Source organism: Cibotium barometz, chromosome 16 (genome assembly GCF_041138505.1).
Source record: "Cibotium barometz isolate CiBa-2024 chromosome 16, ASM4113850v1, whole genome shotgun sequence".
Taxonomy (NCBI): domain Eukaryota; kingdom Viridiplantae; phylum Streptophyta; class Polypodiopsida; order Cyatheales; family Cibotiaceae; genus Cibotium; species Cibotium barometz.
The window spans coordinates 59,600,936-59,628,273 of NC_141061.1; the positions used below are offsets into that span (position 1 = coordinate 59,600,936).

Sequence of the window (27,338 nt, forward strand, 5' to 3'; positions counted from 1 at the left end):
GGAAAGGGTCCAAAACTACGGAAAGAAAGCTTTGCCCACTTGTTTTAATCTCTATTTCGTGATATGCAATTAGACCCGATCCCCTTCCTTGAAGTGGACATCTCGTCTAGACTTATTTGCTTGTCTGTGAAGTGAATTTTAGCCAGGCTTAGAAGTGAGGGCCAAACTGTATTGAGTACCAAACTCTGTGGAATCGACATGCTGATCTTTCATGTTATGCAAGTCTTTTTCAAAAATTTTGAGAATGGTAGACTCCTGCATGGTTTGAATGCTGCTCTTTCTACTAAGAGCATCGGCCATTGGGTAATGCTTACTAGGGATGTACTTGTTCAGTCCTCTAAACTAGTGGAAGAGCTGACTCCATCTGGTGTGCCGATCACTCTACTGGGCACGTGGCATCGTCGGGATCCACTTAAGTGCTTGGTGGTGTGTATTGACTGTGAAAACTTGTCCATAAGGAACAAGTTTTAAATGTTTAAGAGTATCGACTGCTGTTCTAGCTCACCCTTGAAAGTCTTGGAAAGACGATAGGGAAACTTGCTAGGAGGTTCTGTCCTAGGGACCAAATCGATATGATGATTCTCAAGACGAGAGGGTGGGAAACTTGGTGGGAGATCATCCTTAAGCAAAATGTCTGAAGGAGAAAGGAGATCTGCCAACTGAGGGATTGAAGAAGAAGATGAGACAGCTGTTATCAATGAAATAGAAGCTGTCTAAGCATAAATCAATGCTTCTTCCGCTCCCTTGCGGATAGTTTGTCGGGCCTGGAGATGAGAAATCTAAGGAATGCCAAGAATGTTTCTGTCCCCATGAATCATGACAGGCTTAGGAAAACCTTTAGAGATAATAAAGGTGTCCTGCCCCCAATTGGGAATGGGTTTATATTGACAAAACCACTAGATTTCTAAGATCATGACACACCCCAAAGGAGGAGAGACAATTGAATCTCCTTGGAATGAGGCCTTTTGAACTTGAAAAGGAAACTGCTCTGCCTTTTGAGAAATGTGGGTGTGGAGACCACGTGTAAACCCGTCCACCTCCAAATGATAGGGCACTAAGGTACAACTCATGTTGGTAGCCAACTGGGGAGAGAGAGTGTCCTCAGAACTGTCCATGTAAAAAAGGACTATGAACTGGCGGCCCTTGGCAGAGCCATAAGCTCGGATCAAGCTTTTCTGTGTGGTTGTAATCTCACCCTCTTGCTTAGTATCAAGCATCTCGGATGGCATAGGATGCATAGAAGGTAAGAGCTGAACCGCATTGGTGGTAGCAAGTGGTTTTGGAGGAGCGGGAGATACTGTGGCAACCTTGGCAAAAGGCTCTTGGGAGGCTTGCTCCGCTTGCCATTTCTGACAATCCTTCTTACCATGCCCAATGGTATGACAATAGACACATCGGTTTTCTGACTGATATTTCCTTTGCTCCTCTGGAGGAAGATAGTATCTAGTGATGCCTGCTTTGGCCTTTTCCTTAGGGATTTTCTTAGGCTTGGATTCCATACTCCCTCAACTAGAGTTAGGACTGTTATCTGTCTTAGCGTCTTTAGAAGACGGAGTACCCTTCCCCGGTTGGGGTTTGGTACTGGACTGCGGTTGTTTAGGCTTACCTCCATTCATCTTCATTTCTTCATTTTAAGCAAGAGTCAAAGCCCAGTCATATGTGCTAGGTTCAAAGTTGCGAACTGTGAACCGGTTGCTAGGATCTAATCCACGAATGAATTGATCCATTTTAGCCTGCTCAGATAATCCTAATTGTTGTGCTAAAGTGATAACCTTTCCAGAAAACTGAAGCACGGGTGACCCGTTCTGTCTGAGTCCATAGAACTCATTGGCTAGGTTGGTCAAATACTGGGGAGGGAGAAATGTAGTCTTAAGGTCATGGACAAAGGTATCCTAGCGGAAAGCTGTGACGCCTGTGCTGTGGTCTGCATGGAGACTAGACCAATGCTGCCACCAAGTGACTGCCTCACCCGTGAGGTAGGGAGCTACTACGTAGACTTTAGCTTGAGGATTTGTGATCTTTGCTAAAGGAAAATGAGCATTAAATTGATGAATAAATTGATTGATAGCTAAATGATCACACTTACCATCATACTTACTAAAATTTGGTTGAGTTCGGATGATGGTTGTTGATGTCGCGGGATATTGGCTGGTGACACTTATGGGTGAGGAAACTGAAGAGAGGTGCTGATATTTCAGATGCAAGGCCTCCTTTTTCTGTTGGTGTTCGAGTAACATGCGCTCTCGATCGAGCTCTCGTTGGTGATCCCGAGCGGCGATTTCAGCCTAACGTCTGTCTTCTTCAAGCCTGCGTTGGTCTTCCTCATAGTTGCGTCTGTCTGCTTTTTCTTCCCGTCGTCTGGCTTCATCCTCTTGTCTTTGTTGTTCCATCTGAAAGAAGAGGGTGACGAAGTTGGGGGTAATTGGAGGAGTGGGTTTTGATGCTATTGCCTCCAAGAGTTGGAGACGCTCCATAAGAAGTTGGTTATGTGCTCGGAGTAGAGCTATGGTATCTGTAGTAGGAGGAAGAGCAAGGTCTCCTTCGGGGGAGACGTCTTCCTGCTGATGTGTACTCTCCTCTGTAGACATGTTACTGAAGTTGGTGGTCATACCGATGACCATCCAAGCATGCTAGGATGCGGTGTGTGGACAAGCTGAATCTGATACCAATGTAACATGCAACGGAATTATGCATAATGAAGGAGATCCTGTTACACAGTCTCACACTGCCTTCTTTATCCTGAGTTTCGAGAGTCTTTAGCAATCCACTTTATCACTTCAAACTTTTAGAGATGAGAGAGAGAGAGAGAGAGATTTGTACACCTTATTGGGTCCCAAATTACCCACTGAAGGGCCCCCTCCTATTTCTAGGAGTATTTGCTTTATTATCTTTGAGAAGAGAATGAATGAAGGATTGACTTGGGACTGTAGATAAGCCAAACGCAAGACCTTTAAAGGAAAGACCAAGAGTTGGGCTGAACTGTCCATGGCTGTAGAAGCACCAATGATGACCGATCTCAAGCCTATGCACTCTTCCAATGGAATGTAGGAAGGTTGTAAATCTGAGGCTGAGAGAAGGGGCTGATTGGGACTGTTTCTAGGGTGTGTTATGCACTATGAATGAATGAGAATGTTGCGTTTTACCTTCACCAAAGTGGCTGTAGCAAAATAATGAGATGTATGACTGCTGAATTCTGTTGCATGCTGACAACGCAAGGTGGATGAAGCAAGGTTGCTGGCTGAATGCTGAGATGCTACGTTTTGCTGATGGGAGGCTGCAAGTACAAGCGATGATGCTCCTAGTGCTGTAGGATTGAAACGCTTGCTCCAATTGGTGATGAATGAATGATATGAACTGAATCGATGCTATTTATATGAGCAAGGGCTGGTTGGCTGGCTGCAAGAGCTGGCCGACTGGAGCATTAAATGCTACACGACTATGGAATAATGGTAATAATGTTGAAAATTGAAAAATACCAGATAAATGCTAATAAATATGATAAAAATACCGGATGATATTCCAAGGCTTCTGCAATGGTCTATGTGGTCTATGTGCATATGGGATGAATGATATGCAATATGCAACCATGATCTGATGCAAACCCTAAGGCGTCTACTGACTCTATATGCATGAATGATTCTCTCCAAGTGGGTTAAGGGACTTGATTGGCTGACTGACTCTCTAAGGGTGAGGAATGACCTACGTAGCTCGTGCCTGACATATCCTAGACTGAGGATTACAATGGGGTCACGGTGTACGACAAATATCAAATCCTAAAGGGTTCTACTGATGTACAATGTTGCATTGATGATGAGCCATCTTGTCATCATGCACTATAGTGCAGAGTGCATGTGACAACAACGAATCGGTGCATGCCTACAAAGGTTTGGAAGATCTTCTTGGAGGTCTTACCATTTATGCACATTAGTGAGCCTGAAAAGAAGAGAAAATTTGAATCCGGACTACAACCCATCTAATAATCAGGTGTAGATATGTAGAAAAGTCATACTTTGCAAGAGCTTATTGCTTCTACCCTTGCCACCAAGCAATTCGAGCAAAAATTATGGCGTTTCAGCAACAAGGATGATTATGCTAAAAAGGGAAAAGAAAGGGCTGTCCAAATACTACAAATATGTGGATAGCCACTGAGAAGAGACTTTAAAGATGCCAAAGGAGATGAGAAAGCTGAAAATACTTTATCTAAAGACAACTCCAACAAGAGGCACAAGTTTGGTCTCACCCCGGAGCAAAGAGAGCAATATGCTAAAGAGGGAAAATGCTTTGCATGTGGAAGCAAAGATCACATGCTTAGGGAATGCTCGCGATACAAAAAGAATGAGAAGGACAAGCAGCGTAAGGTGAACGTGCAGTCAGCAGCAGCCAAGAGGAGAACAAGCAGTAGGAGGCCTAGCATCAGGTGAAGGTTAGCAGGTTTGGATCAGCCAGGGAATAAGTGCAGCATTAATATCTGAATTTAGTGATTATTGAGGATGCTGATGTTGATGGTACTGTTGATTCTGATGCTGATGATACTGCTGGTGCTATTGCCGATGGTAATGCCTCTATTGCTAATGATGCTCTAAATGCTGACTTAATCAGGGATTCTACTATTCATGCTGAGGATTAGCCATGGCATGGGCGCACACGTGACAATGAACCTACCATCATAAACTTTAGTAATATATTACTAAAAGCAATAAATTTAGTTTAGTGTACACTTACCACTTGCAAAACCCATAAGACCATTGCTAGGGGCCCAAACACGCGTCCATAGGGCGTCCTTGGCCCCACGGACATTCTAAGGGAGAAATACAAGGCATTTTGCAGGCAGAAAAACAATGTCACACAAAGAAAAATAAAGTCAAGACATGCATCCATTATGCATATGCACATGTAGACTTGGAGAATCACCCATCAGTTGTGTCGTATTCCAAAGGTATCGTTTTCCATCTAGTACACCTTTTGTACTAGATGGCTAGTACACCCTATTCACATGGCCAATATCAATACAAGTGCCATGGATAAATCAATAGGTATCATTTTGTCAGAATGCGCAGCGGAAGACTAACGCACGTAGGAGACGCATCACCATCGAGCTCCACGAACACCCCCAACGGGCACTGCAGCATCCCTCCACCGGGCTCCCATCTCTCGGTGAGCTGCCTCCCAAAACACCGGCTGGAGGAGATGATTATGACAAGGTGCCACTCTAGCCTATATATGGCTCTTCAACTTCCCATGCTTCCACTTATAGGATAATCCAAGGCAGCATCTTCTAGCCATAGATCACAAGCTCGAAATCGCCAACCTTCCAACACCCTCCCTCGATTCAAGCTCCACAAGCCACCGAGGCGCGAGGGGGTCGCCGAGGACCACACACGCCCGGGCTCTGATACCATGTCAGAATGCGCAGCGGAAGACTAACGCACGTAGGAGACGCATCACCATCGAGCTCCACGAACACCCCCAACGGGTACTGTAGCATCCCTCCATCGGGCTCCCATCTCCCGGTGAGCTGCCTCCCAAAACACCGGCCGGAGGAGATGATTATGACAAGGTGCCACTCTAGCCTATATATGGCTCTTCAACTTCCCATGCTTCCACTTATGGGATAATCCAAGGCACCTTCTAGCCATAGATCACAAGCTCGAAATCGCCAACCTTCCAACAAATTTGCCATCTAGTACAGTATCAATACAAGAGCCATGGATAAATCCATTAAGCATTGTCCAAGAATGGACCTTGCCCTAAATCTCCACGGGCCCTGCCGGAGATCTAATACACCTTGATGGGCCCTTCCTGGGATCCAAAACATCTAGAGATCTCCATGTGGCCCTGCCTGAGACTCCATAACATCCTGCCATGCCCTTGGACTCCATCTGGCCCTTGCCCGTATGATCCATGTGCATGCCGAGGATTGACATGCCCTCCATGTCCTGAAAAATTAGGGGTTTGTGATGGGTAGATCTAGAGTCGTGCAGGTTTGATCACTTGATAGCTCTCTTTTTCATGATGTACATGGTGCAACTCTCAAGTTAAAACTCCCATGCGAAACACAACACACACAACCCCCCCAATCCTCTTCTCCTTTCAGTTGGAGTCTTGTCTTTCACTCATTACTATTTAAAAAGAAAAAATCATTTCAGGCTTTGCTAACGATATTGTTTTGTGGCAGTCACCGTGCAGTGAATGCGTGTTTAACTCCTGTATATTCAGTTGAGGGTATGCATGTTGTAACAGTGGAAGGCATTGGGAATCGTCACAATGGACTGCATCCTATCCAGGTTCCTTTACTCAGTAAATCCTTTTTCAAAGTCATGTTTTAAGGTTTATATGCCAGTAGTTCATAATACATGAGGGACATGCATGGCATTGTGCAGCAGGTCATGGAAATCATGCCTATCATGTGGGGGGTTGTATATTTGGAAGACTTACCAAATTTCTTCCTTACAATTGTGTCCCTGTGTCTCTTTCAGGAATCTCTTGCAATCAAACATGGTTCGCAATGTGGTTTCTGCACACCAGGTTTTGTCATGAGTATGTATGCTCTTCTGAGATCATGCAAAGAGCCTCCATCAGAAGAGGATATAGAGGAGAACCTCTCTGGCAATTTGTGTCGCTGCACAGGTTACAGACCAATTCTGGATGCTTTCCGTGTGTTTGCCAAGACAGATGACTCTGTTTACAGAAGTAAGGTTTCCAATGGGACGTTGACAAATGATGATATGAACATGAAATTGGAAGGGAAAAGTATTTGCCCGTCAACTGGGCAACCCTGTGATTGCGGTGGAAAGGTACAGGTGAGGCCTTTATGCGATGAAAGCAAGAAGGCCTCAAAGGCTGATTCAGAGCTTATATTCCCACCTGAATTGGCCCTTAGGGTACCACAATATTTGCGTCTTCAAGGTCGGGAAGGGGTTCTCTGGTTCCGTCCGATAGGTTTGAAGGATCTCTTAGACTTGAAGCACATATACTCTGATGCAAAGCTAATTGTTGGAAATACTGAAATAGGTATAGAGACAAGGTTCAAGAGAATGACTTATCCTGTGCTCATCTCTACTACTCATGTAGCTGAGTTGAATACTGTGAGCATAAAGGAGGATGGAGTAGAGGTTGGATCCTCTGTGACTCTGACAAGGTTCTTAGAACTGATGCGCCAATGCTTGTTGCAAAGAAAAGCTCATGAAACGTCAGCATGTGTTGCTTTTATTGAACAGCTTCGGTGGTTTGCTGGTGCTCAGATAAGAAATGTAGCTTCAGTGGGTGGAAACATCTGCACGGCTAGCCCGATTTCAGATTTGAATCCTCTGTGGATAGCAAGCAAGGCAATGTTTAGACTAATGGATAATAAGGGATCAATAAGGGCAATCAAGGCTGCAGATTTCTTTGTGGGATATAGGAAGGTTGCAATGGAGAAAAATGAGATACTTTACTCTGTGTTTCTACCGTGGACAAAAAAGTATGAATATGTGAAGGAGTTCAAGCAGGCACACAGAAGAGATGATGACATTGCTTTAGTCAATGCAGGCATGAGGGTCTTGTTTTGTGAGAGAGAAGGGACTGTAGTAGTAGAAGAGGCCTCATTAGTCTATGGTGGTGTTGGTCCTCTACCTTTGTGTGCTAGACAAACAGAAGCATTTCTGTGGGGTAAGGAATGGAGGGAAGAGACACTGCAAAGTGCTCTTGCAACGTTGCGGGAGGATATCGTGATCGCTGATAACGCACCAGGTGGGATGACGGAGTTTCGATCCTCGTTGGTTTCCAGTTTCTTCTTCAAATTTTTCCTGGTTTCCACTTATAGGCTTGAGGAAGAAGCAAAGCTATCTCATAATCTCCCACCCAACTACAAATCAGCTGTTGCAACCTATCACAGGCCTCCATCCCGGGGCTCTCAAATTTATCAAGCTTTGGAAAGCGGGATGGCAGTTGGTCATCCTACTGTGCATTTATCTGCAAAGCTTCAGGTTTTCCCAAGTTTGATGTTATGCATTAGATGTCTACTATGCAAGTTTGTCAGCAACTGGAGTTTTTATTTATGCTTATCTGATCACTTTGCTTACAGGTAACAGGTGAAGCAGAGTACACAGATGATATCCCATTGCCACCTTCTGGTTTACATGCTGCTCTTGTGTTAAGTACAAAACCTCACGCTCGCATTGTCGCCATTGATGTCTCAGAGGCAAGGACTGTTTTGGGTTTTGAGGGGATTTTTACAGCCAGAGACATACCTGGAGGAAATGATATTGGTGCTGTAGTAGCTGATGAGGAGCTTTTTGCTACGGATGTAGTGACCTGCGTTGGACAGGTATTTGTGTGTTGTGCTTCTAAATAATTCTTATAGCAAGAAGTTATTTCAAATCAATGTGTGCCTCTCCATCACATGCTTTAGTTCCAACACTTAGATCCATTTTTCTTACTTGGTCTACTAGCTAGGGTTAAGGTTTAGCAGAAGAATTAACTTGTAATACCTCATCTTTAAAGTACAAATAGGCTGTGAGAGTTTGAGGAAAGGTGCTGAGAACAAGTAGTATTAGGCCTCTGTACCAAACTAATGAACGAGAATGTAAATAATGCAAACTAGGCCTGTTTGAGGTCTTTAAATCATAGTTACGAGAAACAGGAAAGCGGAATGGAAACGGAAATGGCATTTTCGAGGGGGCGGAAACATGGGAAACGTCACGACAACAAGGTTTTTGTTTTTTGTTTTTTTTTTTTTTGGGGGGGGGGGGTATATTGGGGAGTCTAAGTAGAGAGGCAACATGTACAATGTTCAAACTTTAGAAGACTATTGTAAGTTGCAAGTTTCATAAGACAACGAGACTTAGAAATTTCAAAAATACAAGTCATTGCGTAGTTGCCATAATCATGAAAAGAGATAAGACTCAAGAGTCAAGAGTCAAGACTCATCACTCAAAGAGTCAACAACCAGCCATTACAATAAGTTTAAAATCAAATGTGAACTTTGAAGTTTGAACAAGTGCCAAACATGAAAAGAACTACTCTCTAGAATCTAGATTCTAATTTAGCAAATCCTATTCCAATGAAAAAGCCTCATCGTCGTGAGACTCATCCTCAAGCTCATCCTCTGCCATGTGCTTCCACTGGCTCCTCTTCTTGCATCTGTGCATCCTCATTTTCTTCCATTACCAAGCATGGAACCACTATCCACTTCTGATTTGTGGAAGCCAATGTAGTTATCTTATGTGTATTCATGCTTCATCCTTGTTAGCAAATGCAAGTTTGCATTAACAAAGACAAGGTCATCTGCTTTTTGTGTCCCAAGCCGATTCCTCATTTTGGAGTGTATGTGGCCAAATGTACTCCATAAACGCTCCAAAGCAGATGATGAGCACACCTCACTCAAAATATGAATGGCAAGCAATTGAAGCTCTAGTGCTTCAGCACCATAATCTTCCCACCAAGTGATTGCACCAACATGAAATCTACAACATAAACATTTTGATTAGACAATCTATGTGCAAAGTTCAAACCTTCGAAGCATCATAACAAAGGTGTAAATCCTAAAAAGATCATAGCTTTAAAAAAAGGTTTATATTTGAACCTATCATGTTGTGGCTCATTCCATCCAAACATTCCCTCTTTGTTACAATAGTTTGCAAGATGATCCTCCACCTTGTGCCTTTCTTTTGGAGTACCAACCAGCCATTGCAAAGTGGCATTCCAACCACATATCACTTCATTGTCTGCCTGTTGTTGCCTCCCCTTATGTTGAAACTTGGGATCAAGCACATAGGCCACTGCATGTAGTGGAGAATAATACTGATTCCACCTACTCGTTGCAAAATCCTTCACGTCTTGTATTCTGTCCGAATCAGTCTCGATCACACGGATGTTGTCAATCATCGTAATAGGCCAACATAATCTAAGAAGGTGCTCAAACTTAGGCCAAAACTCATCTTGAGTAAGAGTCCTATAGCAAAGCTGACCAAGTGCTTGCGTATAAGTAGGCCATGACTCCCAATTAGGGCATGCCACCATTTGCTTTAGGGCTGGTTCACACAATAAAGGCGGCGAAGCATCATGAAATTGTAAGCAAAGCGAGTTTCATAATACTTTAGCAACTCTCTTTGCAAACCTGTGATATAATGCAAGGGAGTAATGGTGGTGGGTTATGAACGAGATCACCTCTTTGCCTGTATCAATGGTGGCCTTCACTGTAAAGCTTTTATAGCTTTATTAACATGATTAAGACTTAATTAACAAACATAAGACAAATGCTGTAAGAAAGATTGAGTTGTTTGCATTGAGACAGGGGCCTTTCTTAAATAGAGGCCGAAAAGGTACAAGTGAAGAGACACATCCCTGGGAAGGGGTGTGGCTCTTGAGTCAACGGTTATGTCCTTTGGACTTAGGGGTGTGTCTTTTTTGAATAGACATGTCCTTTGATAGTGACCCATGTGTAAGGGTGTGACTCTTCACAGGTGTCCTTTCAGTTAATAAGGGATTAAGGAGTAATTAAGGAGAGTTTAAGAGAGTTAGTCACAATCGTGACATTCCTTCCCACTTAAAATAAGACTCCGGTTAAGAAGAGATGGTTGTCTTTGAAAGAATTCCCGAAGAAGTTCTGGATATTCCTGTAAGTCTTCATCACTTTGCCAAGTAGAGTCGGAATCATCAAGATCTCTCCATTTAACCAAAAATTATGTAGTGAGTTTATGTCGTGTTTCTTTCTGTCTGACATCGAGAATTATCTTTGGAATTAAGAGTATGTGTTCATCTTCGATTTCTGGAACATAATCCAAATGATCTAAAACTGGAAAATCACCGTCCACAAACTTCTTGAGCCAAGAAATGTGGAAAGTTGGATGAATTCTATCCCAAGAAGGTGGTAACTCCAACTTATAACTGAGAGATGAGTTCTTCTTAATAATACAAAAGGGTCCATAATATCTTGGGCGAAGCTTTGGGAAAATTGATTTCACTGTCTTGTATCGATGAGGGGCAATATATAATAATACCAAGTCTCCTTCTTGAAATTCAATGTGACGACGACGCTTATTAGCTGTGTGTTGATATTGCTCTTGGACGCTGATCATCTTATCCTTAATCTGTAATAGAATATCTTGCATTTCTTGAATGAGGTGATCTGCTAAAGCCACTTTATGTTGAAGAACAAAGTTGGCAGGAATAAGGGGAGTATGGCCATAAGCTGCTTGAAAAGGTGTCATTCCAATAGCTGAATGATAAGAATTATTATAAGCAAATTCCACCAAAGGTAAATATTCTTTCCATGAAGCTAATCGAGACTGAACATAATGTCGCAGCATTTCTTCCAGAATCTGATTAACTCGTTCCGTTTGTCCATCTGTCTGAGGATGATAAGCAGAGCTAAAGAGTAAATTTGTACCAAGAGACTTGAATATCGAAGTCCAAAATGTCCTGTAAACTTTGGATCTCGATCCGAAACTATAGATTTTGGCAATCCATGAAGTTTGAAGATATAATGTATAAACAGTACTGCAATATCGGAAGCCTGGGTTGCTTTCTTGCACGGGATGAAATGTGCCATTTTAGAAAATCTATCAACCACCACAAGAATCTGTGTATTGCCTTTAGAAGAACGTGGCAATGAAGTGATAAAATCCAAACTAATACTTTCCCAGCGTTCATTGGGAACTGGAAGTGGTTGAAGAAGACTAGCTGGAACTTGTCTGCCAGCTTTCATACGTTGGCATGAGAGACACGCTGTAACAAACTTAATAACATCTTGCTTCATTTGAGGCCAATAGTATGTAGCTGTCAAAAGACGATAAGTCTTGTTGATGCCTGGGTGTGCAGCATAAGTGACCTCGTGATGTTCTTTCACCAATACTCTTAGAGCATGAGTATCATGAGGTACACAAATATGGTCCTGATAATATAATAAACCATCCACTATTGTATATGCTCCATAAATCTTTAAGTCGGAAGGAGTTGCATTCTGAGAATTGAGAATTCGAAATGCATTTCTAAAATCACGATCTGTTGAATAACGGTCCTTGAAACTTTGAGATATATCCATTTCAACTGTAGAAATAGCCAAGACCGAAGCTGACAGCATACGACCGAGGGCATCCGGAACCGCATTGGTAAGACCAGGAACATACTCAATTGTCATATGAAAATTGGCTAAGAATTCGACCCAACGTGCTTGCCTAGCATTCATAACTGGCTGCGTGAAGATATATTTCAAAGAATGATGATCTGTTTTCACCACTGAATCCGCACCAAGGAGATAATGTTTCCATGCACGATAGGCATGAACAATAGCTAAAAATTCCTTGTCATATACCGGGTATCTTGCTTGAATTGCAGAGTGCTTATGACTGTCAAACGCAATAGTATGTCCTTGTTGCATTAAGACGGCACCAGTGGCAATATCAGAAGCATCTGTGTAAACATCAAAGGGGAGAGTAGGGTCTGGAATAGCCACGACAGGAGTTGTTGTCAAAGCTGTCTTTAAGTTTTCAAAAGCTTGTGTTGCGGCTTCAGTCCATTGGAATGCAGGAGCGGACTTTAAAAGTTCGGTGAGAGGAGCAGCTATTTCGGAAAATCGATGAACCTTTGTGTGATAGAAGTTGGCAAGTCCCAAAAAAGAATGAACATCATGGATGTTTGTGGGAGTTGGCCAATTGACAATAACCTGTATTTTCTTTGGATCCACGGAAATACCGGTTGCTGAAACAACATGTCCAAGGTATTCCAAGGATGTCTTGAAGAATTCACTTTTGCCTGGATTAATATAAAGAGCATTGTCTCGAAGCACCTGGAAAACAATCTTAAGATGTGCCTTGTGGTCTTCCATATTACGACTGAACACCAGGATGTCGTCACGAAAAAGACCATTCATCAGACTCATAAATGTTGCAGGGGCATTGGTTAACCCGAATGGCATGACCAGGTACTGGTAATGACCATATTTTGTGCGAAAGGCTGTCTTATATTCATCACCTTCGTGAATGCGAATTTGATGATATCCAGACTTAAGATCAATTTTGGAGAAGACCTTTGCATGGAGCAATTGATCAAACAATTCATCAATGCGTGGAAGAGGATACTTATTCTTGATAGTTAACTTATTAAGGGCACGATAGTCGATGCAAAGACGCATAGACTTATCCTTCTTTTTCACCAAAAGCACTGGAGCTCCAAAAGGGCTTTTACTTGGTCGAATATGTCCTTTCTCCAAAAGTTTAGTAAGTTGTCGCTGTATCTCCTGAGATTCCGTAAAAGAAACTCGATATGGAGCACGAGTAGGTGGAGCACTGCCAGGAAGAATATCAATAGCATGGTCGACTGGTCGACGAGGTGGGAGAACCGCAGGAAGCTCTTGAGGAAAAAGATCCAAGTATGGAGCAAAGAAAGGTTGCCTGAGATACATCACCTTTGTATCTATGTCCTTGGGAGGGTTGTTGGCTGAATAGACCATTAAAAGTGCTGAGGAACAACCACTCTTGCGGACTCACCGTTTCACTTGAAGAGCTTAAAGGGTTGGTGTAGAAGGTTGGTCTCTGATTCCTTCGAGAGCCACAAGCATACCATTTTGAACAAATTGTATAGAATGGTTCCGGAAACTGATTAGAGGATCATATTGATACAACCATTCTTGACCAAGGATCATATCATAATGTACCAAATTCATGACTTGGAAATCCAATTTGTCACGATAGTGCTGAATTCGAAAGGAGAGGTGTTTGGCAATGGTGTTACGCGAGGATGTGGAACCATCGGCAAGCTCTACTTCATAAACAACAGTACTTGGAGAAGTCCAAATCTTCAATCTCTGAGTCAAGGTGGTTCCCACAAAATTATGAGAACACCCACTGTCAATGAGCTCCTGAATAGGGTGACTGGAAATAGAACCTTGAAGAACCAAAACCTGAGTAGACCGCTGAGGCAACGGTGAAGAGGCAGTTTGTGCTGTAGCAGTAGCGGTAATTACTGAAGCATGTGCAATAGCATGGTGATTAACTGCACGCGTTCCTTTGTCAGCAACTAGGGGTTTCTCCGCAGAAGTGGGGGGTTCAGCATTAGAATTCTGTCGATGGGTTGGTCTTTTGGGGCACTCAAACCAATGATGAGGTCCATTACAAATTGTGCACAATCCCGTCTTTTGTTGATCCCGTCCAAAAGGAACAGTAGAAGGACGAGGATTGCGAGATTGGTCACGTCTTTGGTCCCGTCCACGATCCGAACTGCGTGGTTGGAAAGAGTGAGAACATCGGAACCGAAAAGAGGACGATCCTTCTGATCGGCGAGGGTGTTGAGAATTATTCCATTGGGGATTAGGCCGGGAGGTAGAAGAGCCAGATGACTCTCTGCGACTATCTCGGCTCATACGAGATTCATTGGCTTTCTGAAAGTCATTAGCTCGACCGGAAGAGGCCGAATTTCGAGAATTAATGTCTGCAACGCGCTCGGCATATCGTATGGCATTGGCAAGATCGACAGGGTTATATTTTTGAACATCGGCACGCAGTGTGGGGTTAAGCTCTTCAACGAAGGCAGGAAGTTCGTTCGCTGGGGACAAAGAATTAATCTCCAGTATCAAGTTGGTGAACTGGGAGATATAAGAGGCCAAGGAACCAGTTTGGTCCAAATGGCGTAAGCGAGTACAGGCTTGGAAATCCGCATTGGCAGGTATGAACTGCTTATTGCGGAGGACCCGCTCGAATTTTTCCCACGTTGTAACCGTTTTTCCAGCGTGCTGTCGTCGTTGCCACCATAATAAAGCAGTGTCTTTGAGGAGGGATACCGCAAAAGTCACCTTTTTGGAGTCAGAAAGGGTCATGGTTTCAAAGTATAACTGCAGTTTGTAGAGCCATTGGTCTAAGATGCGCTTATTGCGCTGACCACCATAAGAGTCAGGGGGTTTAATTTCCAATTTCTTTGTTTTACTGGCTTGTAAAAGACGATAAAGAGTTTTAAGGTCGTCGCCTTCTACCTCGGAAAGAATGACGTCTTCGTCTGCTGGTACTGTTGCTGAAACATCTGCTGCTGGTACGGAACTTGTGTAGGAGTGGCGATCCGTGTGGAGCTGCTGGATCTGAGAGGCCAAGGATGCCATAGACTCCTGGAGTTGCTGTTGGAACTGCTGTTGGAGTTGCTGCAAAGCTGACTGCCATTCCGGAGGGGCTGGTATGTCAACAGGTTCTGCCATGAGAGGAGATGTTGATGTAGAGGCTTCAGGGTGATGTGCTGATGACGCCGCTGGGCTCTAGTAAGAACCATCGGCTGGAGGGTGCGGCATCTGTAAATCCCGAGAGGAGAGGCTACGTACTGGTGAAGCGGCTATAGACCATCCAGTATAGTAAGGGCGATCCATTGGGACTGGGCTCGCACGAGAATCTGCTACCAGAGAAGAAGGTATAGGGGTAGGGGCAGCTACTTGTGTCAAGGGTGTATACTCCGGTGTAGAGGGGCGCACCTTGAATGAGGATGGATGAATGTCCTCAGAATAAGTGCAATATTCATGAAAAATGATGCTACACTCGGGGAGGATAGCGCCCCGATAGGGATGACGCCTGAGTATAAAACAATAATGATACAGATCGTGTGCAGAAGTACGAACACGGATCACCCACACGTCGAATTCTCGAAGGTGAGAAGTCGGTGTGGCTATCTGTATGCGGTAATGAGTGGGCTGGAAAAAGGGGGGCACACTCACTGGAACAGGGGCTGGGACTGGTGGAGAAACACGGGTAGGAGAGGGCACTATGGACTGAGAGGGTGTATCCTGTAAATAACTGAAGTCATAGGTTTCCTCTGCCATAAGCCGTCGGAGAAGAGGGTAATGTGTGTCCACGTGATCGGAGAGGTGCTTTGATTCCGTAAAAAGGGGTATTGGCCCCGGAGGAGTGGAGAGCCCGCAAAAGAATGAAATGGCGGGTTGCTGATATGTTAATACTCCACATTATGTGAAATGTGTATACTCAAGAAAATGGAAAGATCACACCTGAAGGAGGTTGCCATAATAAATAGTATTGCTGGAGAAGAAGCACCAAGGTAGTAGCTGTCAAGCCACGGAGAACAACAACTACACGTGGCTGGTCCAAACACCAACATAGACCGTAGGAGCCTAGCAATGAAGAAGGCTGCTTTCGAGGAAGGGACGCGGCAGCAAGCCGGCGCGCAGGAGACCAAGACAGGCGATGGCGAGCACTTGGCTGAAAACGGTCGCAAGGGTGGCGCCGGTTCGTAGGAGCCTGTAAGGTAAGTTGAAGGTTTTTTTTTTTAATGTGTTTGTCGGGCTGGCCGTTGGGTTCTCTTTTTTTTTGTTTTCCTTAGCGCTGGTCGCTGGCTGCCGAATCGCCAACGGAAAGGGGTGCCGGTTCACACTAGCGCACTCCCGTTTGTTTTTTTTGTTTTTTTTGATAAGAGAGAGACCCACGTGTCAATAGGAGGTAATAAAATTTTGTGTTTTTTTTTTATGGTTTAAAGGTGACGGCCTGGATCGCGTAGGCGACTGGAGGGAAAAGGTGCGCCGCCAGCAAAGCGAAGAGATGGCGGGCAGTCACTATTCGGCGGCGATGGGCTCAGGGTCGGCAGCTGCATGAATCAACGCAAGGGGCTCATGCCGGCAGCGAACGAAGCGAGGAGGGGGGGGGGGTGTTCCATATTTGGCAGCGAGAGGGGAAATTCCTGCCATGCTGCGAACGCCTAACACCACCGGCAGCAGGGAGGGAGGGTAGTCCAGGTATGCAGCAAGGGTTTCCTCTCTGCAATACACATGGTGCGTGTGTATGGGTGTGAAACGTTAAAAAAAAAAACATCACTATGAGCAAGGATTTACGCCAAGTCCACCATCGCTCCGCTTCTTCCATACAACACCGAGAAGAGGGGTGGACGAGGGAGTGCCGCGGAGAGGGTGAGGGCTTCACAACCCACGGGTAGGAAAAAATTTTGCTCTGATACCACTGTAAAGCTTTTATAGCTTTATTAACATGATTAAGACTTAATTAACAAACATAAGACAAATGCTGTAAGAAAGATTGAGTTGTTTGCATTGAGAGAGGGGCATTTCTTAAATAGAGGCCGAAAAGGTACAAGTGAAGAGACACATCCCTGGGAAGGGGTGTGGCTCTTGAGTCAACGGTTATGTCCTTTGGACTTAGGGGTGTGTCTTTTAATGAATAGACATGTCCTTTGATAGTGACCCATGTGTAAGGGTGTGACCCTGTCAGAATATGCAGCGGAAATGATATCCAAACTTGGGTAGACAAGAGCAAGTAGACTGCAGAAAATAATCAGCACAAGAAACACTGAGAGATGTGTGTAAACTCTTCTCTATACACAAGATCCCGAAGAAACTGAATGAGAAAGTGGAGGAGGATGGGGGGCAATATATACAAGCCCATGAGGGCAGTCGGCCAGCTCTAAAAGAGGCCCACGATTGGACAAAACCCACGACTGCTGAAAAATAGCAGTCGGCCAGCATCTGATGCCCCATGCCTGCACAGAACAAGTCGGTCAGCACTCAGACAGCCCACGACTGATACAGATGCAGTCGGCCAGCTTCAGAGTGCTCCTGGCATCACCTGGCAGCCCTCCAGCCACTAGAAAAAAATGGGAAAAATAGGGAAAAAATACGGGGAGTGTGGAAAAATGATATACGGGCGGGCACACCCACAACAGAGGCCCTGGTGTATACAACTGGACAGGAGATGACTTCTAACACCCCCTCTCAGCTCCTGGCTGTGTAACCAACCACTGGGAGCTGGGGTGCCGCCTGAGCAAATCCTGAGAGCGACTTCGTGAAGAGGTCCACCGTACTGTCCTCCGTCGAACAGAACTCCAGCAAGATGTCATCAGCAACGATCTGTTCACGAACAAAGTGCCTCTGGATGACCATGGGTTCCTCCAATGGAAGCCCAAACTTGCCATGCAACCTCCTCCTGCTGCTCCGTAGAACTGCTCCTGGGCCTGAAGTAGATCCCCTCGTGTCCGGATCTCCTCCCCAAACCGAGTCACTCCAACCGCGGAGTCGGACTCCATCCAACAATCCCCCTCCTGTGTAAAAGAGTCTCTGATCCTTCGCATGCCGCAGAAACCACAGGAAACGCGATCCTGCCTCCCAAAGAGACATCTGCAACCAAGAGCTCAAGTGCCTCATCAGGAAGCTCCCGTCCAATCCGGTGTCCATCAACCAGATCAATGAACCATCCAGCTTCTGAGTCACAGAGACATCACACTGCTCACAAGGATCAACACCTGTTACGGTGCATAAACAAGTCCTGGAAACTTGATGAAACCTGTCAACCACCCCCTCTGAATCCGGAACCACAAAGCCTGGAGAAACCACCTCCTTCTGCAAGCAAACACCTGTCACCTGCCTGGCTTTCCGAAAGGTCCCCGTGGAAAGAACATCCTCAACTACTGGAAGTTCTATGTCCCGAACACGACGAGACATCAGAGCATAAGTGACCTGTTCAGCTTCCTCTGACTCACGAACACAAGAACTACCAACATCAGTACTGGAAAGTTCCTGCCAACTGCTGCCATCTACTGGCGAGCTATCCACCACCTGGTCTCGGAAAGCCCGCACCTGCAGCGTATCCACACTTGAGTAGCCATTACCACAGTGCCACTCATCACAAACCTGAGGACCTGGGAGAGAGAGTGCTGAAAGCCTGTAAACTCCATTCTCCACTCCGCCTTCCCAAACCACTTGGCCTGTTGCTTTGTCCCGGAGAGCAACAAAATGCTCATCAAACTCCACCCGTACGCCAGTCTTGCACACTTGATGCACTGACAACAGATGAAAACCAAGTGCCGGAACATACAACACCTGGGAGGAATGCTTCCCCCCTCTGCCATCGGGAACTATCTCCATCCTGCCCTCACTGTGAACTGGGATAGTGGACGTATCCCCAGTAAGAATATGACCAGAACACTTGCTGAGATCCTGTAAACCGGAACGGGAAGGAGTCATGTGCCTGGAAGCACCACTATCAAGAATCCACTCCCGAGTATCTGTTGCGGAGAGTCCTCCAATCTCCTCCCTGCCTGAAGAAAATGAAGCATTGGTGTCCATCACCTCCAGGTGCACAAAAGCCGGAGTCTTCATGATTGCTGAGGAGTCTTCACCCTTCTCGGTCTTCCGCTTGGGACACTGCCTCCAGTAGTGGCCTTTCTCGCCACAATCATTACAGGTCCTCTCTGCCTTTAGTTTCTCGCGGTCAGCGTCGGACATCTTCTCAGAAGACTTCTCCGATGAAGCCTTCCCCTTGCCCGAGTTACGGCCTTTCGACCGTTGGCCAGTAAAGGCCTCCGAACCTCCACCCTGAGGAGGGTTCGTGAAACGTTCCTCCTGGTCCAAGACCATTGGCACAAGCTCCTCCCAAGTAATGGTGCTGAGCCTGCCACTCGTGATCAACGAGGAATAGAAAGCGGAATACTGACCAGGCAAGTGGGAAAGTAACGTGATGGCCATATCTTCGGACGATATCTCTTTCCCAGCTTGAAGGACTTCCTGCTGAAGGGCCTGCAGCTTGTTAATGTGTTCCCGCATCGTCGAAGACTTTGCAGGATTCATAACCCGCATTTGCACTTCCAAGGATATCCGCTTCATGGGTGACACCCTGTTGTACAAAGAAGCCAAGTGCTCCCATATGCCTCTTGCCAGCGTCATGTGCTTCACATGGTTGATCACCTGTGGTGTGCAATTGAGGAATATAAACGACCGGACCCTGGCGTTGACACGGTCCCACATTTGTGCCTGTGCCTCTCGGTCCTTCCTCGTCGATAAAACCTCCCCTTCCTCAGCTTCCGGCCTTGGCACCCCTTTGATAATAAAATCAGCAAGATCATATGACTCCAAAACTGACTCCATCATGACCTTCCAGATGCCATAATTGGACCCGTCCAACTGCCGATCCACTGGGAACGTGGGGAGAGTCGGAATCTTCACGTGCTTCTTAGCCATCTCGATTAAATCTGCCATCTCGGAGAGTAACCTGAAAGGGTGGGTGGGTGGGAAAAATCTGAAAATCAGAATATATGCAAGTGGCTGTCCAGCCCCTCTGCCCGCCTTCCTCTTGCACCTTCACTTCCCGTTCAGCCCAAAACAGTCCACCGATCAGCAACCTGTTGCTCCCCCTCTTGCTCAGAAAAACGCCCAAGATCTCCTAGAGCCTAGGGCTCTGATACCATGTCAGAATATGCAGTGGAAATGATATCCAAACTTGGGTAGACAAGAGCAAGTAGACTGCAGAAAATAATCAGCACAAGAAACACTGAGAGATGTGTGTAAACTCTTCTCTATACACAAGATCCCGAAGAAACTGAATGAGAAAGTGGAGGAGGATGGGGGGCAATATATACAAGCCCATGAGGGCAGTCGGCCAGCTCTAAAAGAGGCCCACGACTGGACAAAACCCACGACTGCTGAAAAATAGCAGTCGGCCAGCATCTGATGCCCCATGCCTGCACAGAACAAGTCGGCCAGCACTCAGACAGCCCACGACTGATACAGATGCAGTCGGCCAGCTTCAGAGTGCTCCTGGCATCACCTGGCAGCCCTCCAGCCACTAGAAAAAAATGGGAAAAATAGGGAAAAAATACGGGGAGTGTGGAAAAATGATATACGGGCGGGCACACCCACAACAGAGGCCCTGGTGTATACAACTGGACAGGAGATGACTTCTAACAGACCCTTCACAGGTGTCCTTTCAGTTAATAAGGGATTAAGGAGTAATTAAGGAGAGTTTAAGAGAGTTAGTCACAATCATGCATATCTCTATTGTAACAAGGCTCCCGTTGACTTGTTGGTACTCTCGCCATTAGAAACAAACTGCACCACATTTTGAGGACCCACATACACAACCACCTCACTCCACATCTCACAAAGCACAAGGGCTATTTTCAGCCTCACCCCACACTCTGTAGACTTTACGTAGAGGGACTTTCCTGGGCATGATGCAAGAACACCCTCCAAGGAATGGCTCCGTATATCCATCAGCCATCAAAGAGACCCCATAGTTACTCCATTTCTCCTTCACAGGTGCAATGGCCTCATTGATGGATGTAACATCATTCTCTAACAATCTCTCTCAAGGCATCATAAGAGGGTGGAGTATAAGTTGCACCACATGCTTCAATTTCAGCCACCATCTCTTAAAAAAATGGAGAGCGGGCAACATTGAAGGAAATGCCACATGAGTTAAAAGACGGGCTACAACAACATCGACCTGTGCATTCCTTTGTGGATGCCATGCTGCATGCAAAGTGGACTGCCTGCCCTGTGCTTTGGGAGGAGCATGTGATGGCTCAAATGAGCTTCCACTGCAACATGAAAAAGAGAACGTGCATGACTAGAACTAGCACTTATGGGCATGGGAGAAGAAGCTGAATTTTGTGTTGGAAAAGCACTTGGTGTACTCTTGCGCCTGGTATTTGGTGGAGGAAGTGAGGCTTCCTGGTCCATCCTTGTTTGCTCCTCAGCTCGAATCTTCAAGCATCTACCAATTCCAAACCCATCCAAGTCAAGCAAATGATCTTTTACCCGATTTGGAGAGCCACCTCTCTCCAAGCCACACAGTTGGCATCAAAATCTTCTTGCTCCGCCTCTCTTTGCATTATACTTTGTTACAATATGAACCTGCTGCCACCAATGATTACTCTGGGTGAACTCTCTCTCAAGATGAGACTCAGCCATGGAGTATGAGGCAAAGAACAAGAAAAGGGGAAGAAAAAAAGGGGCTGCACGGTGCAAAGGAAAAGGGGGATATGCCTGCAAGCAAGGAAAAAGAGGGGAAAATTGCAAACAAATAGGGAACCTAGCAAGGAATTGGGAAGGGCAAGGCTTGCAGGCAAGATTCAAAGCCCACAAGAGGGTGATTCAAAATTCATAGGAAGAGGGCATGTTTTCTTCATGGTACTGTGTGCATGATATCTACGATTCCACATCACAGATTGGGCCTTTTTAATTGCTAATACGTAAGGCCTTAGATTTGATTATTTTAATGTTTTTTTTTCAAAATGGTTAGAAATGGCCAGCCCCACGATTTGGGCCGTTTTTTCGAAATGGTCAAAGAAGGCCCCGAATCAGCCCATGAATTGGGCATTTTTATCAAAATCGCCCTCCATTTTTTATTTTTTTTTCTTGGATTCACCTGAGAAACACGCCGTTTCCCCCCCTCAGAACCCCCCCCCCCCCCCCCCCCCCCCCCCGCCCCCCATCCCCCCCCAGATATGTAGAATGGGGACACAAATAAGTCATATTTATAGGATAGTTACGGGAAACGTTGGAAACGGCAGCCAGACAGAGATGAAACATTGTTTCAGGCAAGCACAAAAGGGGAAACACATTTCTGACATCTGTTTTGACCACAAATTTCTGATTGAGGTTTATCATTTAGCAAAAGAGGAGTTGTCGCTATGATCAGCTTAAGCTTTACAAGGTTTTGCTTATGTGGTTCCTCCCAAGCGAAGGTATTCCTTTCCCTTTGAAGGTGATCTGTCAGCAAGAAACAGTAGGCTGCCCACCAAGTGTGACTTTAATCAATGCAAAAATATGCAAGTTGCCTACTATTTGGAGATCTATATCTGAACCCCTCTCTGTAGCCAACTAAGGGGGAGGAGCAATCCTGAAGAGTAGAAGAGCCAGGCCAAAAAGCAGCAGATTAGAAGCAGCTTCAACAGAAATAAAATATTACTTAATAGAAGTCTCTATTCTGAAAAAAAACAGTGTAATAGAGGTTCCCATTAATTTGGGATCTTTTGAAAGCTCTTTGAATTTGTAATGTTATTGAGATTTCTTGTACTTTCAAGGGTACCTTTACCTGTGTTGTTGATTTGTGGTGGAGAATCATTTGAATTGTCATCATTCTTTGTGGTGAAGCTCAAAAGATGATCCCATTGGATGCAGGTGATTGGGATTGTTGTTGCAGATACATATGACAATGCAAAGATTGCTGCTCAGAGAGTAAAGATCACCTATGAAGAACTATTTCCAGTTTTGAGCATTGAGGATGCTCTTCAGAGGGGTTCTTTTCATCCTGGGACAGAGCGCCTCCTTCAAAAAGGTGATGTGGAGGCCTGCTTTGGAAGTGGTCATTGTGACCATGTTATCGAAGGGAGTGTACGAATGGGCGGACAGGAGCATTTCTATCTTGAACCAAACACTACTCTTGTCTGGACGTCTGATGGTGGCAATGAAGTGTTCATGGTTTCTTCTACTCAGGTGTGCAATTGTTTGTCTCTGTGTTCTTTTTTTTTTCCCAGGATTTTTAAGAGCTTGTAGAGTTCCGAAGTGTAGTGAAAATTGATCTTCTCTTCTCATGGTGTTGAACCTACCCAGGCTCCACAAAAGCACCAGAAGTTTGTTGCACATGTTCTTGGCATTCCAATGAATAAAGTTGTCTGCAAGACTAAACGAATTGGAGGTGGCTTCGGTGGTAAAGAAACAAAATCGGCTTTTATAGCAGCAGCAGCTGCTGTACCGGCTTATCTCCTAAGAAGGCCCGTGAAAATAACCTTAGATAGGGACATCGACATGCTTATCACAGGCCAGAGGCATCCTTTTCTTGGTAAATACAAGGTTAGTAATTATCTGGAGAGAAGTCAGAGAGCCCATACCCACCAAGTTTGCCAAGGTTCCATTGATTTGATGTGAAATGCTGTATGGTTTTGATAAATTTGCCAAGCTCCCATTGATTTGATGCTAAATGCTGTATGTTTCTGATACTCTTGATAGGTGGGATACACACAAGAGGGCAAGGTCTTAGCTTTGGATCTGGAGCTCTATAACAATGGTGGCAACTCACTTGATCTGTCTCATTCAGTCTTAGATAGAGCTATCTTCCACTCGGACAATGTGTATGCGATTCCCAATGTACGCATTTTGGGGAGGGTGTGCTTTACGAATCTGGCCAGCAATACAGCTTTCCGGGGATTTGGTGGGCCACAAGGGATGCTTATTACAGAGAATTGGATAGAGAAGATTGCACGCTCCCTTGAGAAAACACCCGAGGAAATCAGGGTAAGTGTATTCGTTAGTGCAAAGGTTACTCAAGTTATTAAGGTAGATCATTCTAGGCAAAGACTTATTATGATAGGAGGAGCTATATCATGCTCAGGCAGTGGACCTTGTGAATACAGACCCAGAGCCTGTAATGCCACCATATGTTATGCTAAACCGCTGTGTGTTTCATGCATCAGTGCAAACACTCAGATGCATGTCATGGTAGGGCTATCAGATTTAGCAGAGAAATCAGCCCACTTTATGTGCCGTGATTACTGCAAGCTAGTGTGCAAGCCTGTTGTCCCTCAAGAATGATCTAGTTACAAAGTGATTAGACCTGTAAACCATGATAGTGGCTGAAAACTGGGCTGCTTAAGAGGCTTTGAGGGTTAAGGAAGAGGGAGGGTTTTTAGCTCCTTATCTTCCCTTTTTGTGTTGAAGAAGCACACTTCTACAGTGGCTGGTTGACCTGCATGTCTGGCTGGACCAACAATCAAATTGCTAGCATATGACCACTCGCACCTTGTTGACCATCCTGTCACTTTCACGGCGCCCATTATGCTGCCCACAAGGTGGCTTAAATGCTCCCAATGCTGCCCAGCATCCCTAAGAGTTCACATTGCATGCCTTAAATTCCATAATTAGCTAGTGCCTGGTAATATGATTTATTTTAATTTTTGGTATTGAAGGTGCTGCATGGATGAGTTAAAATTGCTACATGTTTGTTGCAGGAATTGAACTTTCAAGAGGAAGGGTATGAATTGCATTATGACCAGCATCTTGAGCATAACACTCTCCATCGTGTATGGGATGAGCTAAAAGAGTCTTGCGAATTTGAAAAGAGGAGGGTCCATGCTAAAACCTTCAATAGTGAACATAAATGGAGAAAGCGAGGTGTAGCAATGGTTCCAACAAAATTTGGTATATCTTTCACGGCAAAGTTTATGAATCAGGTTGGTCTCTCTCTCTCTCTCTTTTTGTGTGTGCGTGTGTGTACTCTATGTACACACACACCCCTTTTTTTTTTGGTAAAACCATTGTTCTATTGCTTTACTGTACAAAGAGAAACACCACCATGAGAGTGTTTCTCAATAACTCACAAGTACTAAAAACAGTGGAAAAACAAATCTAGATGTATCTGATCTAGTTGTTGGAGCTGAAAGCAGTCATATAAGGATTGGTGCAATGATTGACGAAAGTAGTAATACTAGTCAATTGAGGGTGAGTGGAAAGCCAGCCAATTGCGCACAATCCATAGTGACCAGAGAGCCCAAAATCTTGTCCATTCCAAAAATGGACCCATTTCTGCTAGCCTTCTCTCATATCTGCCAAAGATCTAGAGCACCAGGAAATCTGGCAATCAAACACATAGATAAACTATGCATGAAATCCTGGGTATCAATACAACGTGTTGGATGGTTTCATTAGAGCATGAACACCTTGGGCGTTGAGCAGTACTCATCTTTCTTTTTGCCAAAGTTGTACCAATAGTAGGGAGTACTCTGGCAATACATCTCCAGAAGAAAACTCGCTGTATTAGTGGTTGCTTTCTTTTCCATATTTTCTTGAAAGTTTGTTTCCATGTAGCACACCTCTTTGCTCAGGCACGCCTAAGATAGTGTACACCATAGTGAACACAGGTCCCCTGTAGGACAGTATGCCGCCCTCAGGAGTCGTCACAAGCTAGGAGGGACATGAGCTAAGGGGTGCACGCATAGCTCGCTAGCACAGAGAACACACACATGAGCAAGAACACAAATGAACAAGAACATAGATGAGCAAGAGCAGTGAGAGTGGCAAGAACACGAGAACACGAAAGTAGATGAGACTAGTATTGCTAGAATGATCCCCATCACACAATCCCATATCCTTTCGTACAATGCTGCTTGGCCTTTGGACTGGTCCAAGGGTGACCATCAAGTGGCCCTGCTATCATTGCCGAGGAGCGTGGTGTTCATCAAGTGAGCACAAGATACGAGTGGTGCATCGTTGTAGTGTCAGTGCAAGTGGTGCGTTGGCCTAGTGTCAATGCAATGAGCTGGACCAGTCCAAGGTAGGTGGCACTTTTGTCTGGCCCAAAAGTGATGAGCTGGACCGGTCCAAGGTAGCTGGCACTTTTGTCCGGTGTAAAAAAGTGAAGGACCAAGGTGGCGGCAGGAGTGGGCAGCCAGGGTGGCTACAGATCGCCCACCACTACTCAATTTACCATCCTCGGTGAATGGCAGAGAAAAGCCGTTGTAGAGGATGGAGACGCTGCCAAGACATTGGGTGATATTTATGAGTTCAAAATAGAGATTACAATAGAGATAATTTGATCAACATGTTCAGTGATATTTATTAATGAAATGAAAAACTGAGCGGCCTCCTCCCTAAGAGAGGGAAGCTGTGCAAGATCCATATCCACTGTAGCTAGGTGTGACCTAGCAGATTGAAGCTCCACCTCTATCTGTGTAGCTACCTTGGCTGCCCACTTTTGTGGCCACCTTGGTCCTTCACTTTTGGACCGGACAAAAGTGCCAACTACCTTGGACCAGTCCAGCTCATCACTTTTGGACCGGACAAAAGTGCCAGCTACCTTGGACTGGTCCAGCTCATTGCATTGACACCTAGGCCAACGCACCACTTGAACCACTTGCATTGACACTACAACGATGCACCACTTATCTTTTGTGCTCACTTGATGAACACCACGCTCCTCGGTAGTGATAGCAGGGCCACTTGATGGTCACCTTTGGACCAGTCCAAAGGCCAAGCTGCACTGTACAAAAGGATATGGGATTGTGTGATGGGGATCATTCTAGCAATACTAGTCTCATCTATTTTCGTGTTCTAGTGTTCTCGCCACTCTCACTGCTCTTGCTAATCTGCGTCCTCTTGCTCATCTATGTTCTTGTTCATTTGTGTTCTTGCTCATGTGTGTGTTCTCTGTGCTAGTGAGCTATGCGTGCGCCCCTTAGCTCACATCCCTGCTGGCTTGTGACGACTCCCGAGGGCATATTGTCCTAGAGGGGACCCTATGTTCATTGTGGTGTACACCAAGGTAGCTGGCACTTTTGTCCGGTCCAAAAGTGATGAGCTGGACCGGTCCAAGGTAGCTGGCACTTTTGTCCGGTCCAAAAGTGAAGGACCAAGGTGGCCGTAGGAGTGGGCAGCTAGGGTGGCTGCAGATCGCCCACCACTAATCGATTCACCGTCCTAAGTGAATGGCAGAGAAAAGCCGATGTAGAGGATGGAGAGGTTGCCAAGACATTGGGTGATATTTATGAGTTCAAAATAGAGATTACAATAGAGATAATTTGATCAACATGAAGGAAAATCCTACATACTATACTTCTAATGTAACAGCAACCAAAAGTGAACTAGAGGTTTGAGGTGT

The 27,338-nt window shown here is 45.2% G+C and overlaps 1 protein-coding gene across 2 annotated transcripts in view; it reads left to right on the top strand.

Moving 5' to 3' along the window:
* LOC147630801 (xanthine dehydrogenase 2-like) overlaps window positions 1-27,338 on the top strand; it is a 57,311-nt gene that overhangs the window by 21,782 nt on the left and 8,191 nt on the right. For both annotated transcript variants that reach the window (XM_086810788.1, XM_086810787.1), the window contains exons 3-9: window positions 6,176-6,284; window positions 6,477-7,964; window positions 8,063-8,305; window positions 22,868-23,182; window positions 23,300-23,539; window positions 23,696-23,980; window positions 24,694-24,915. In XM_086810788.1, the coding sequence (XP_086666914.1) occupies window positions 6,176-6,284; window positions 6,477-7,964; window positions 8,063-8,305; window positions 22,868-23,182; window positions 23,300-23,539; window positions 23,696-23,980; window positions 24,694-24,915 (2,902 nt within the window). The remainder of the gene's footprint in view (window positions 1-6,175; window positions 6,285-6,476; window positions 7,965-8,062; window positions 8,306-22,867; window positions 23,183-23,299; window positions 23,540-23,695; window positions 23,981-24,693; window positions 24,916-27,338) is intronic.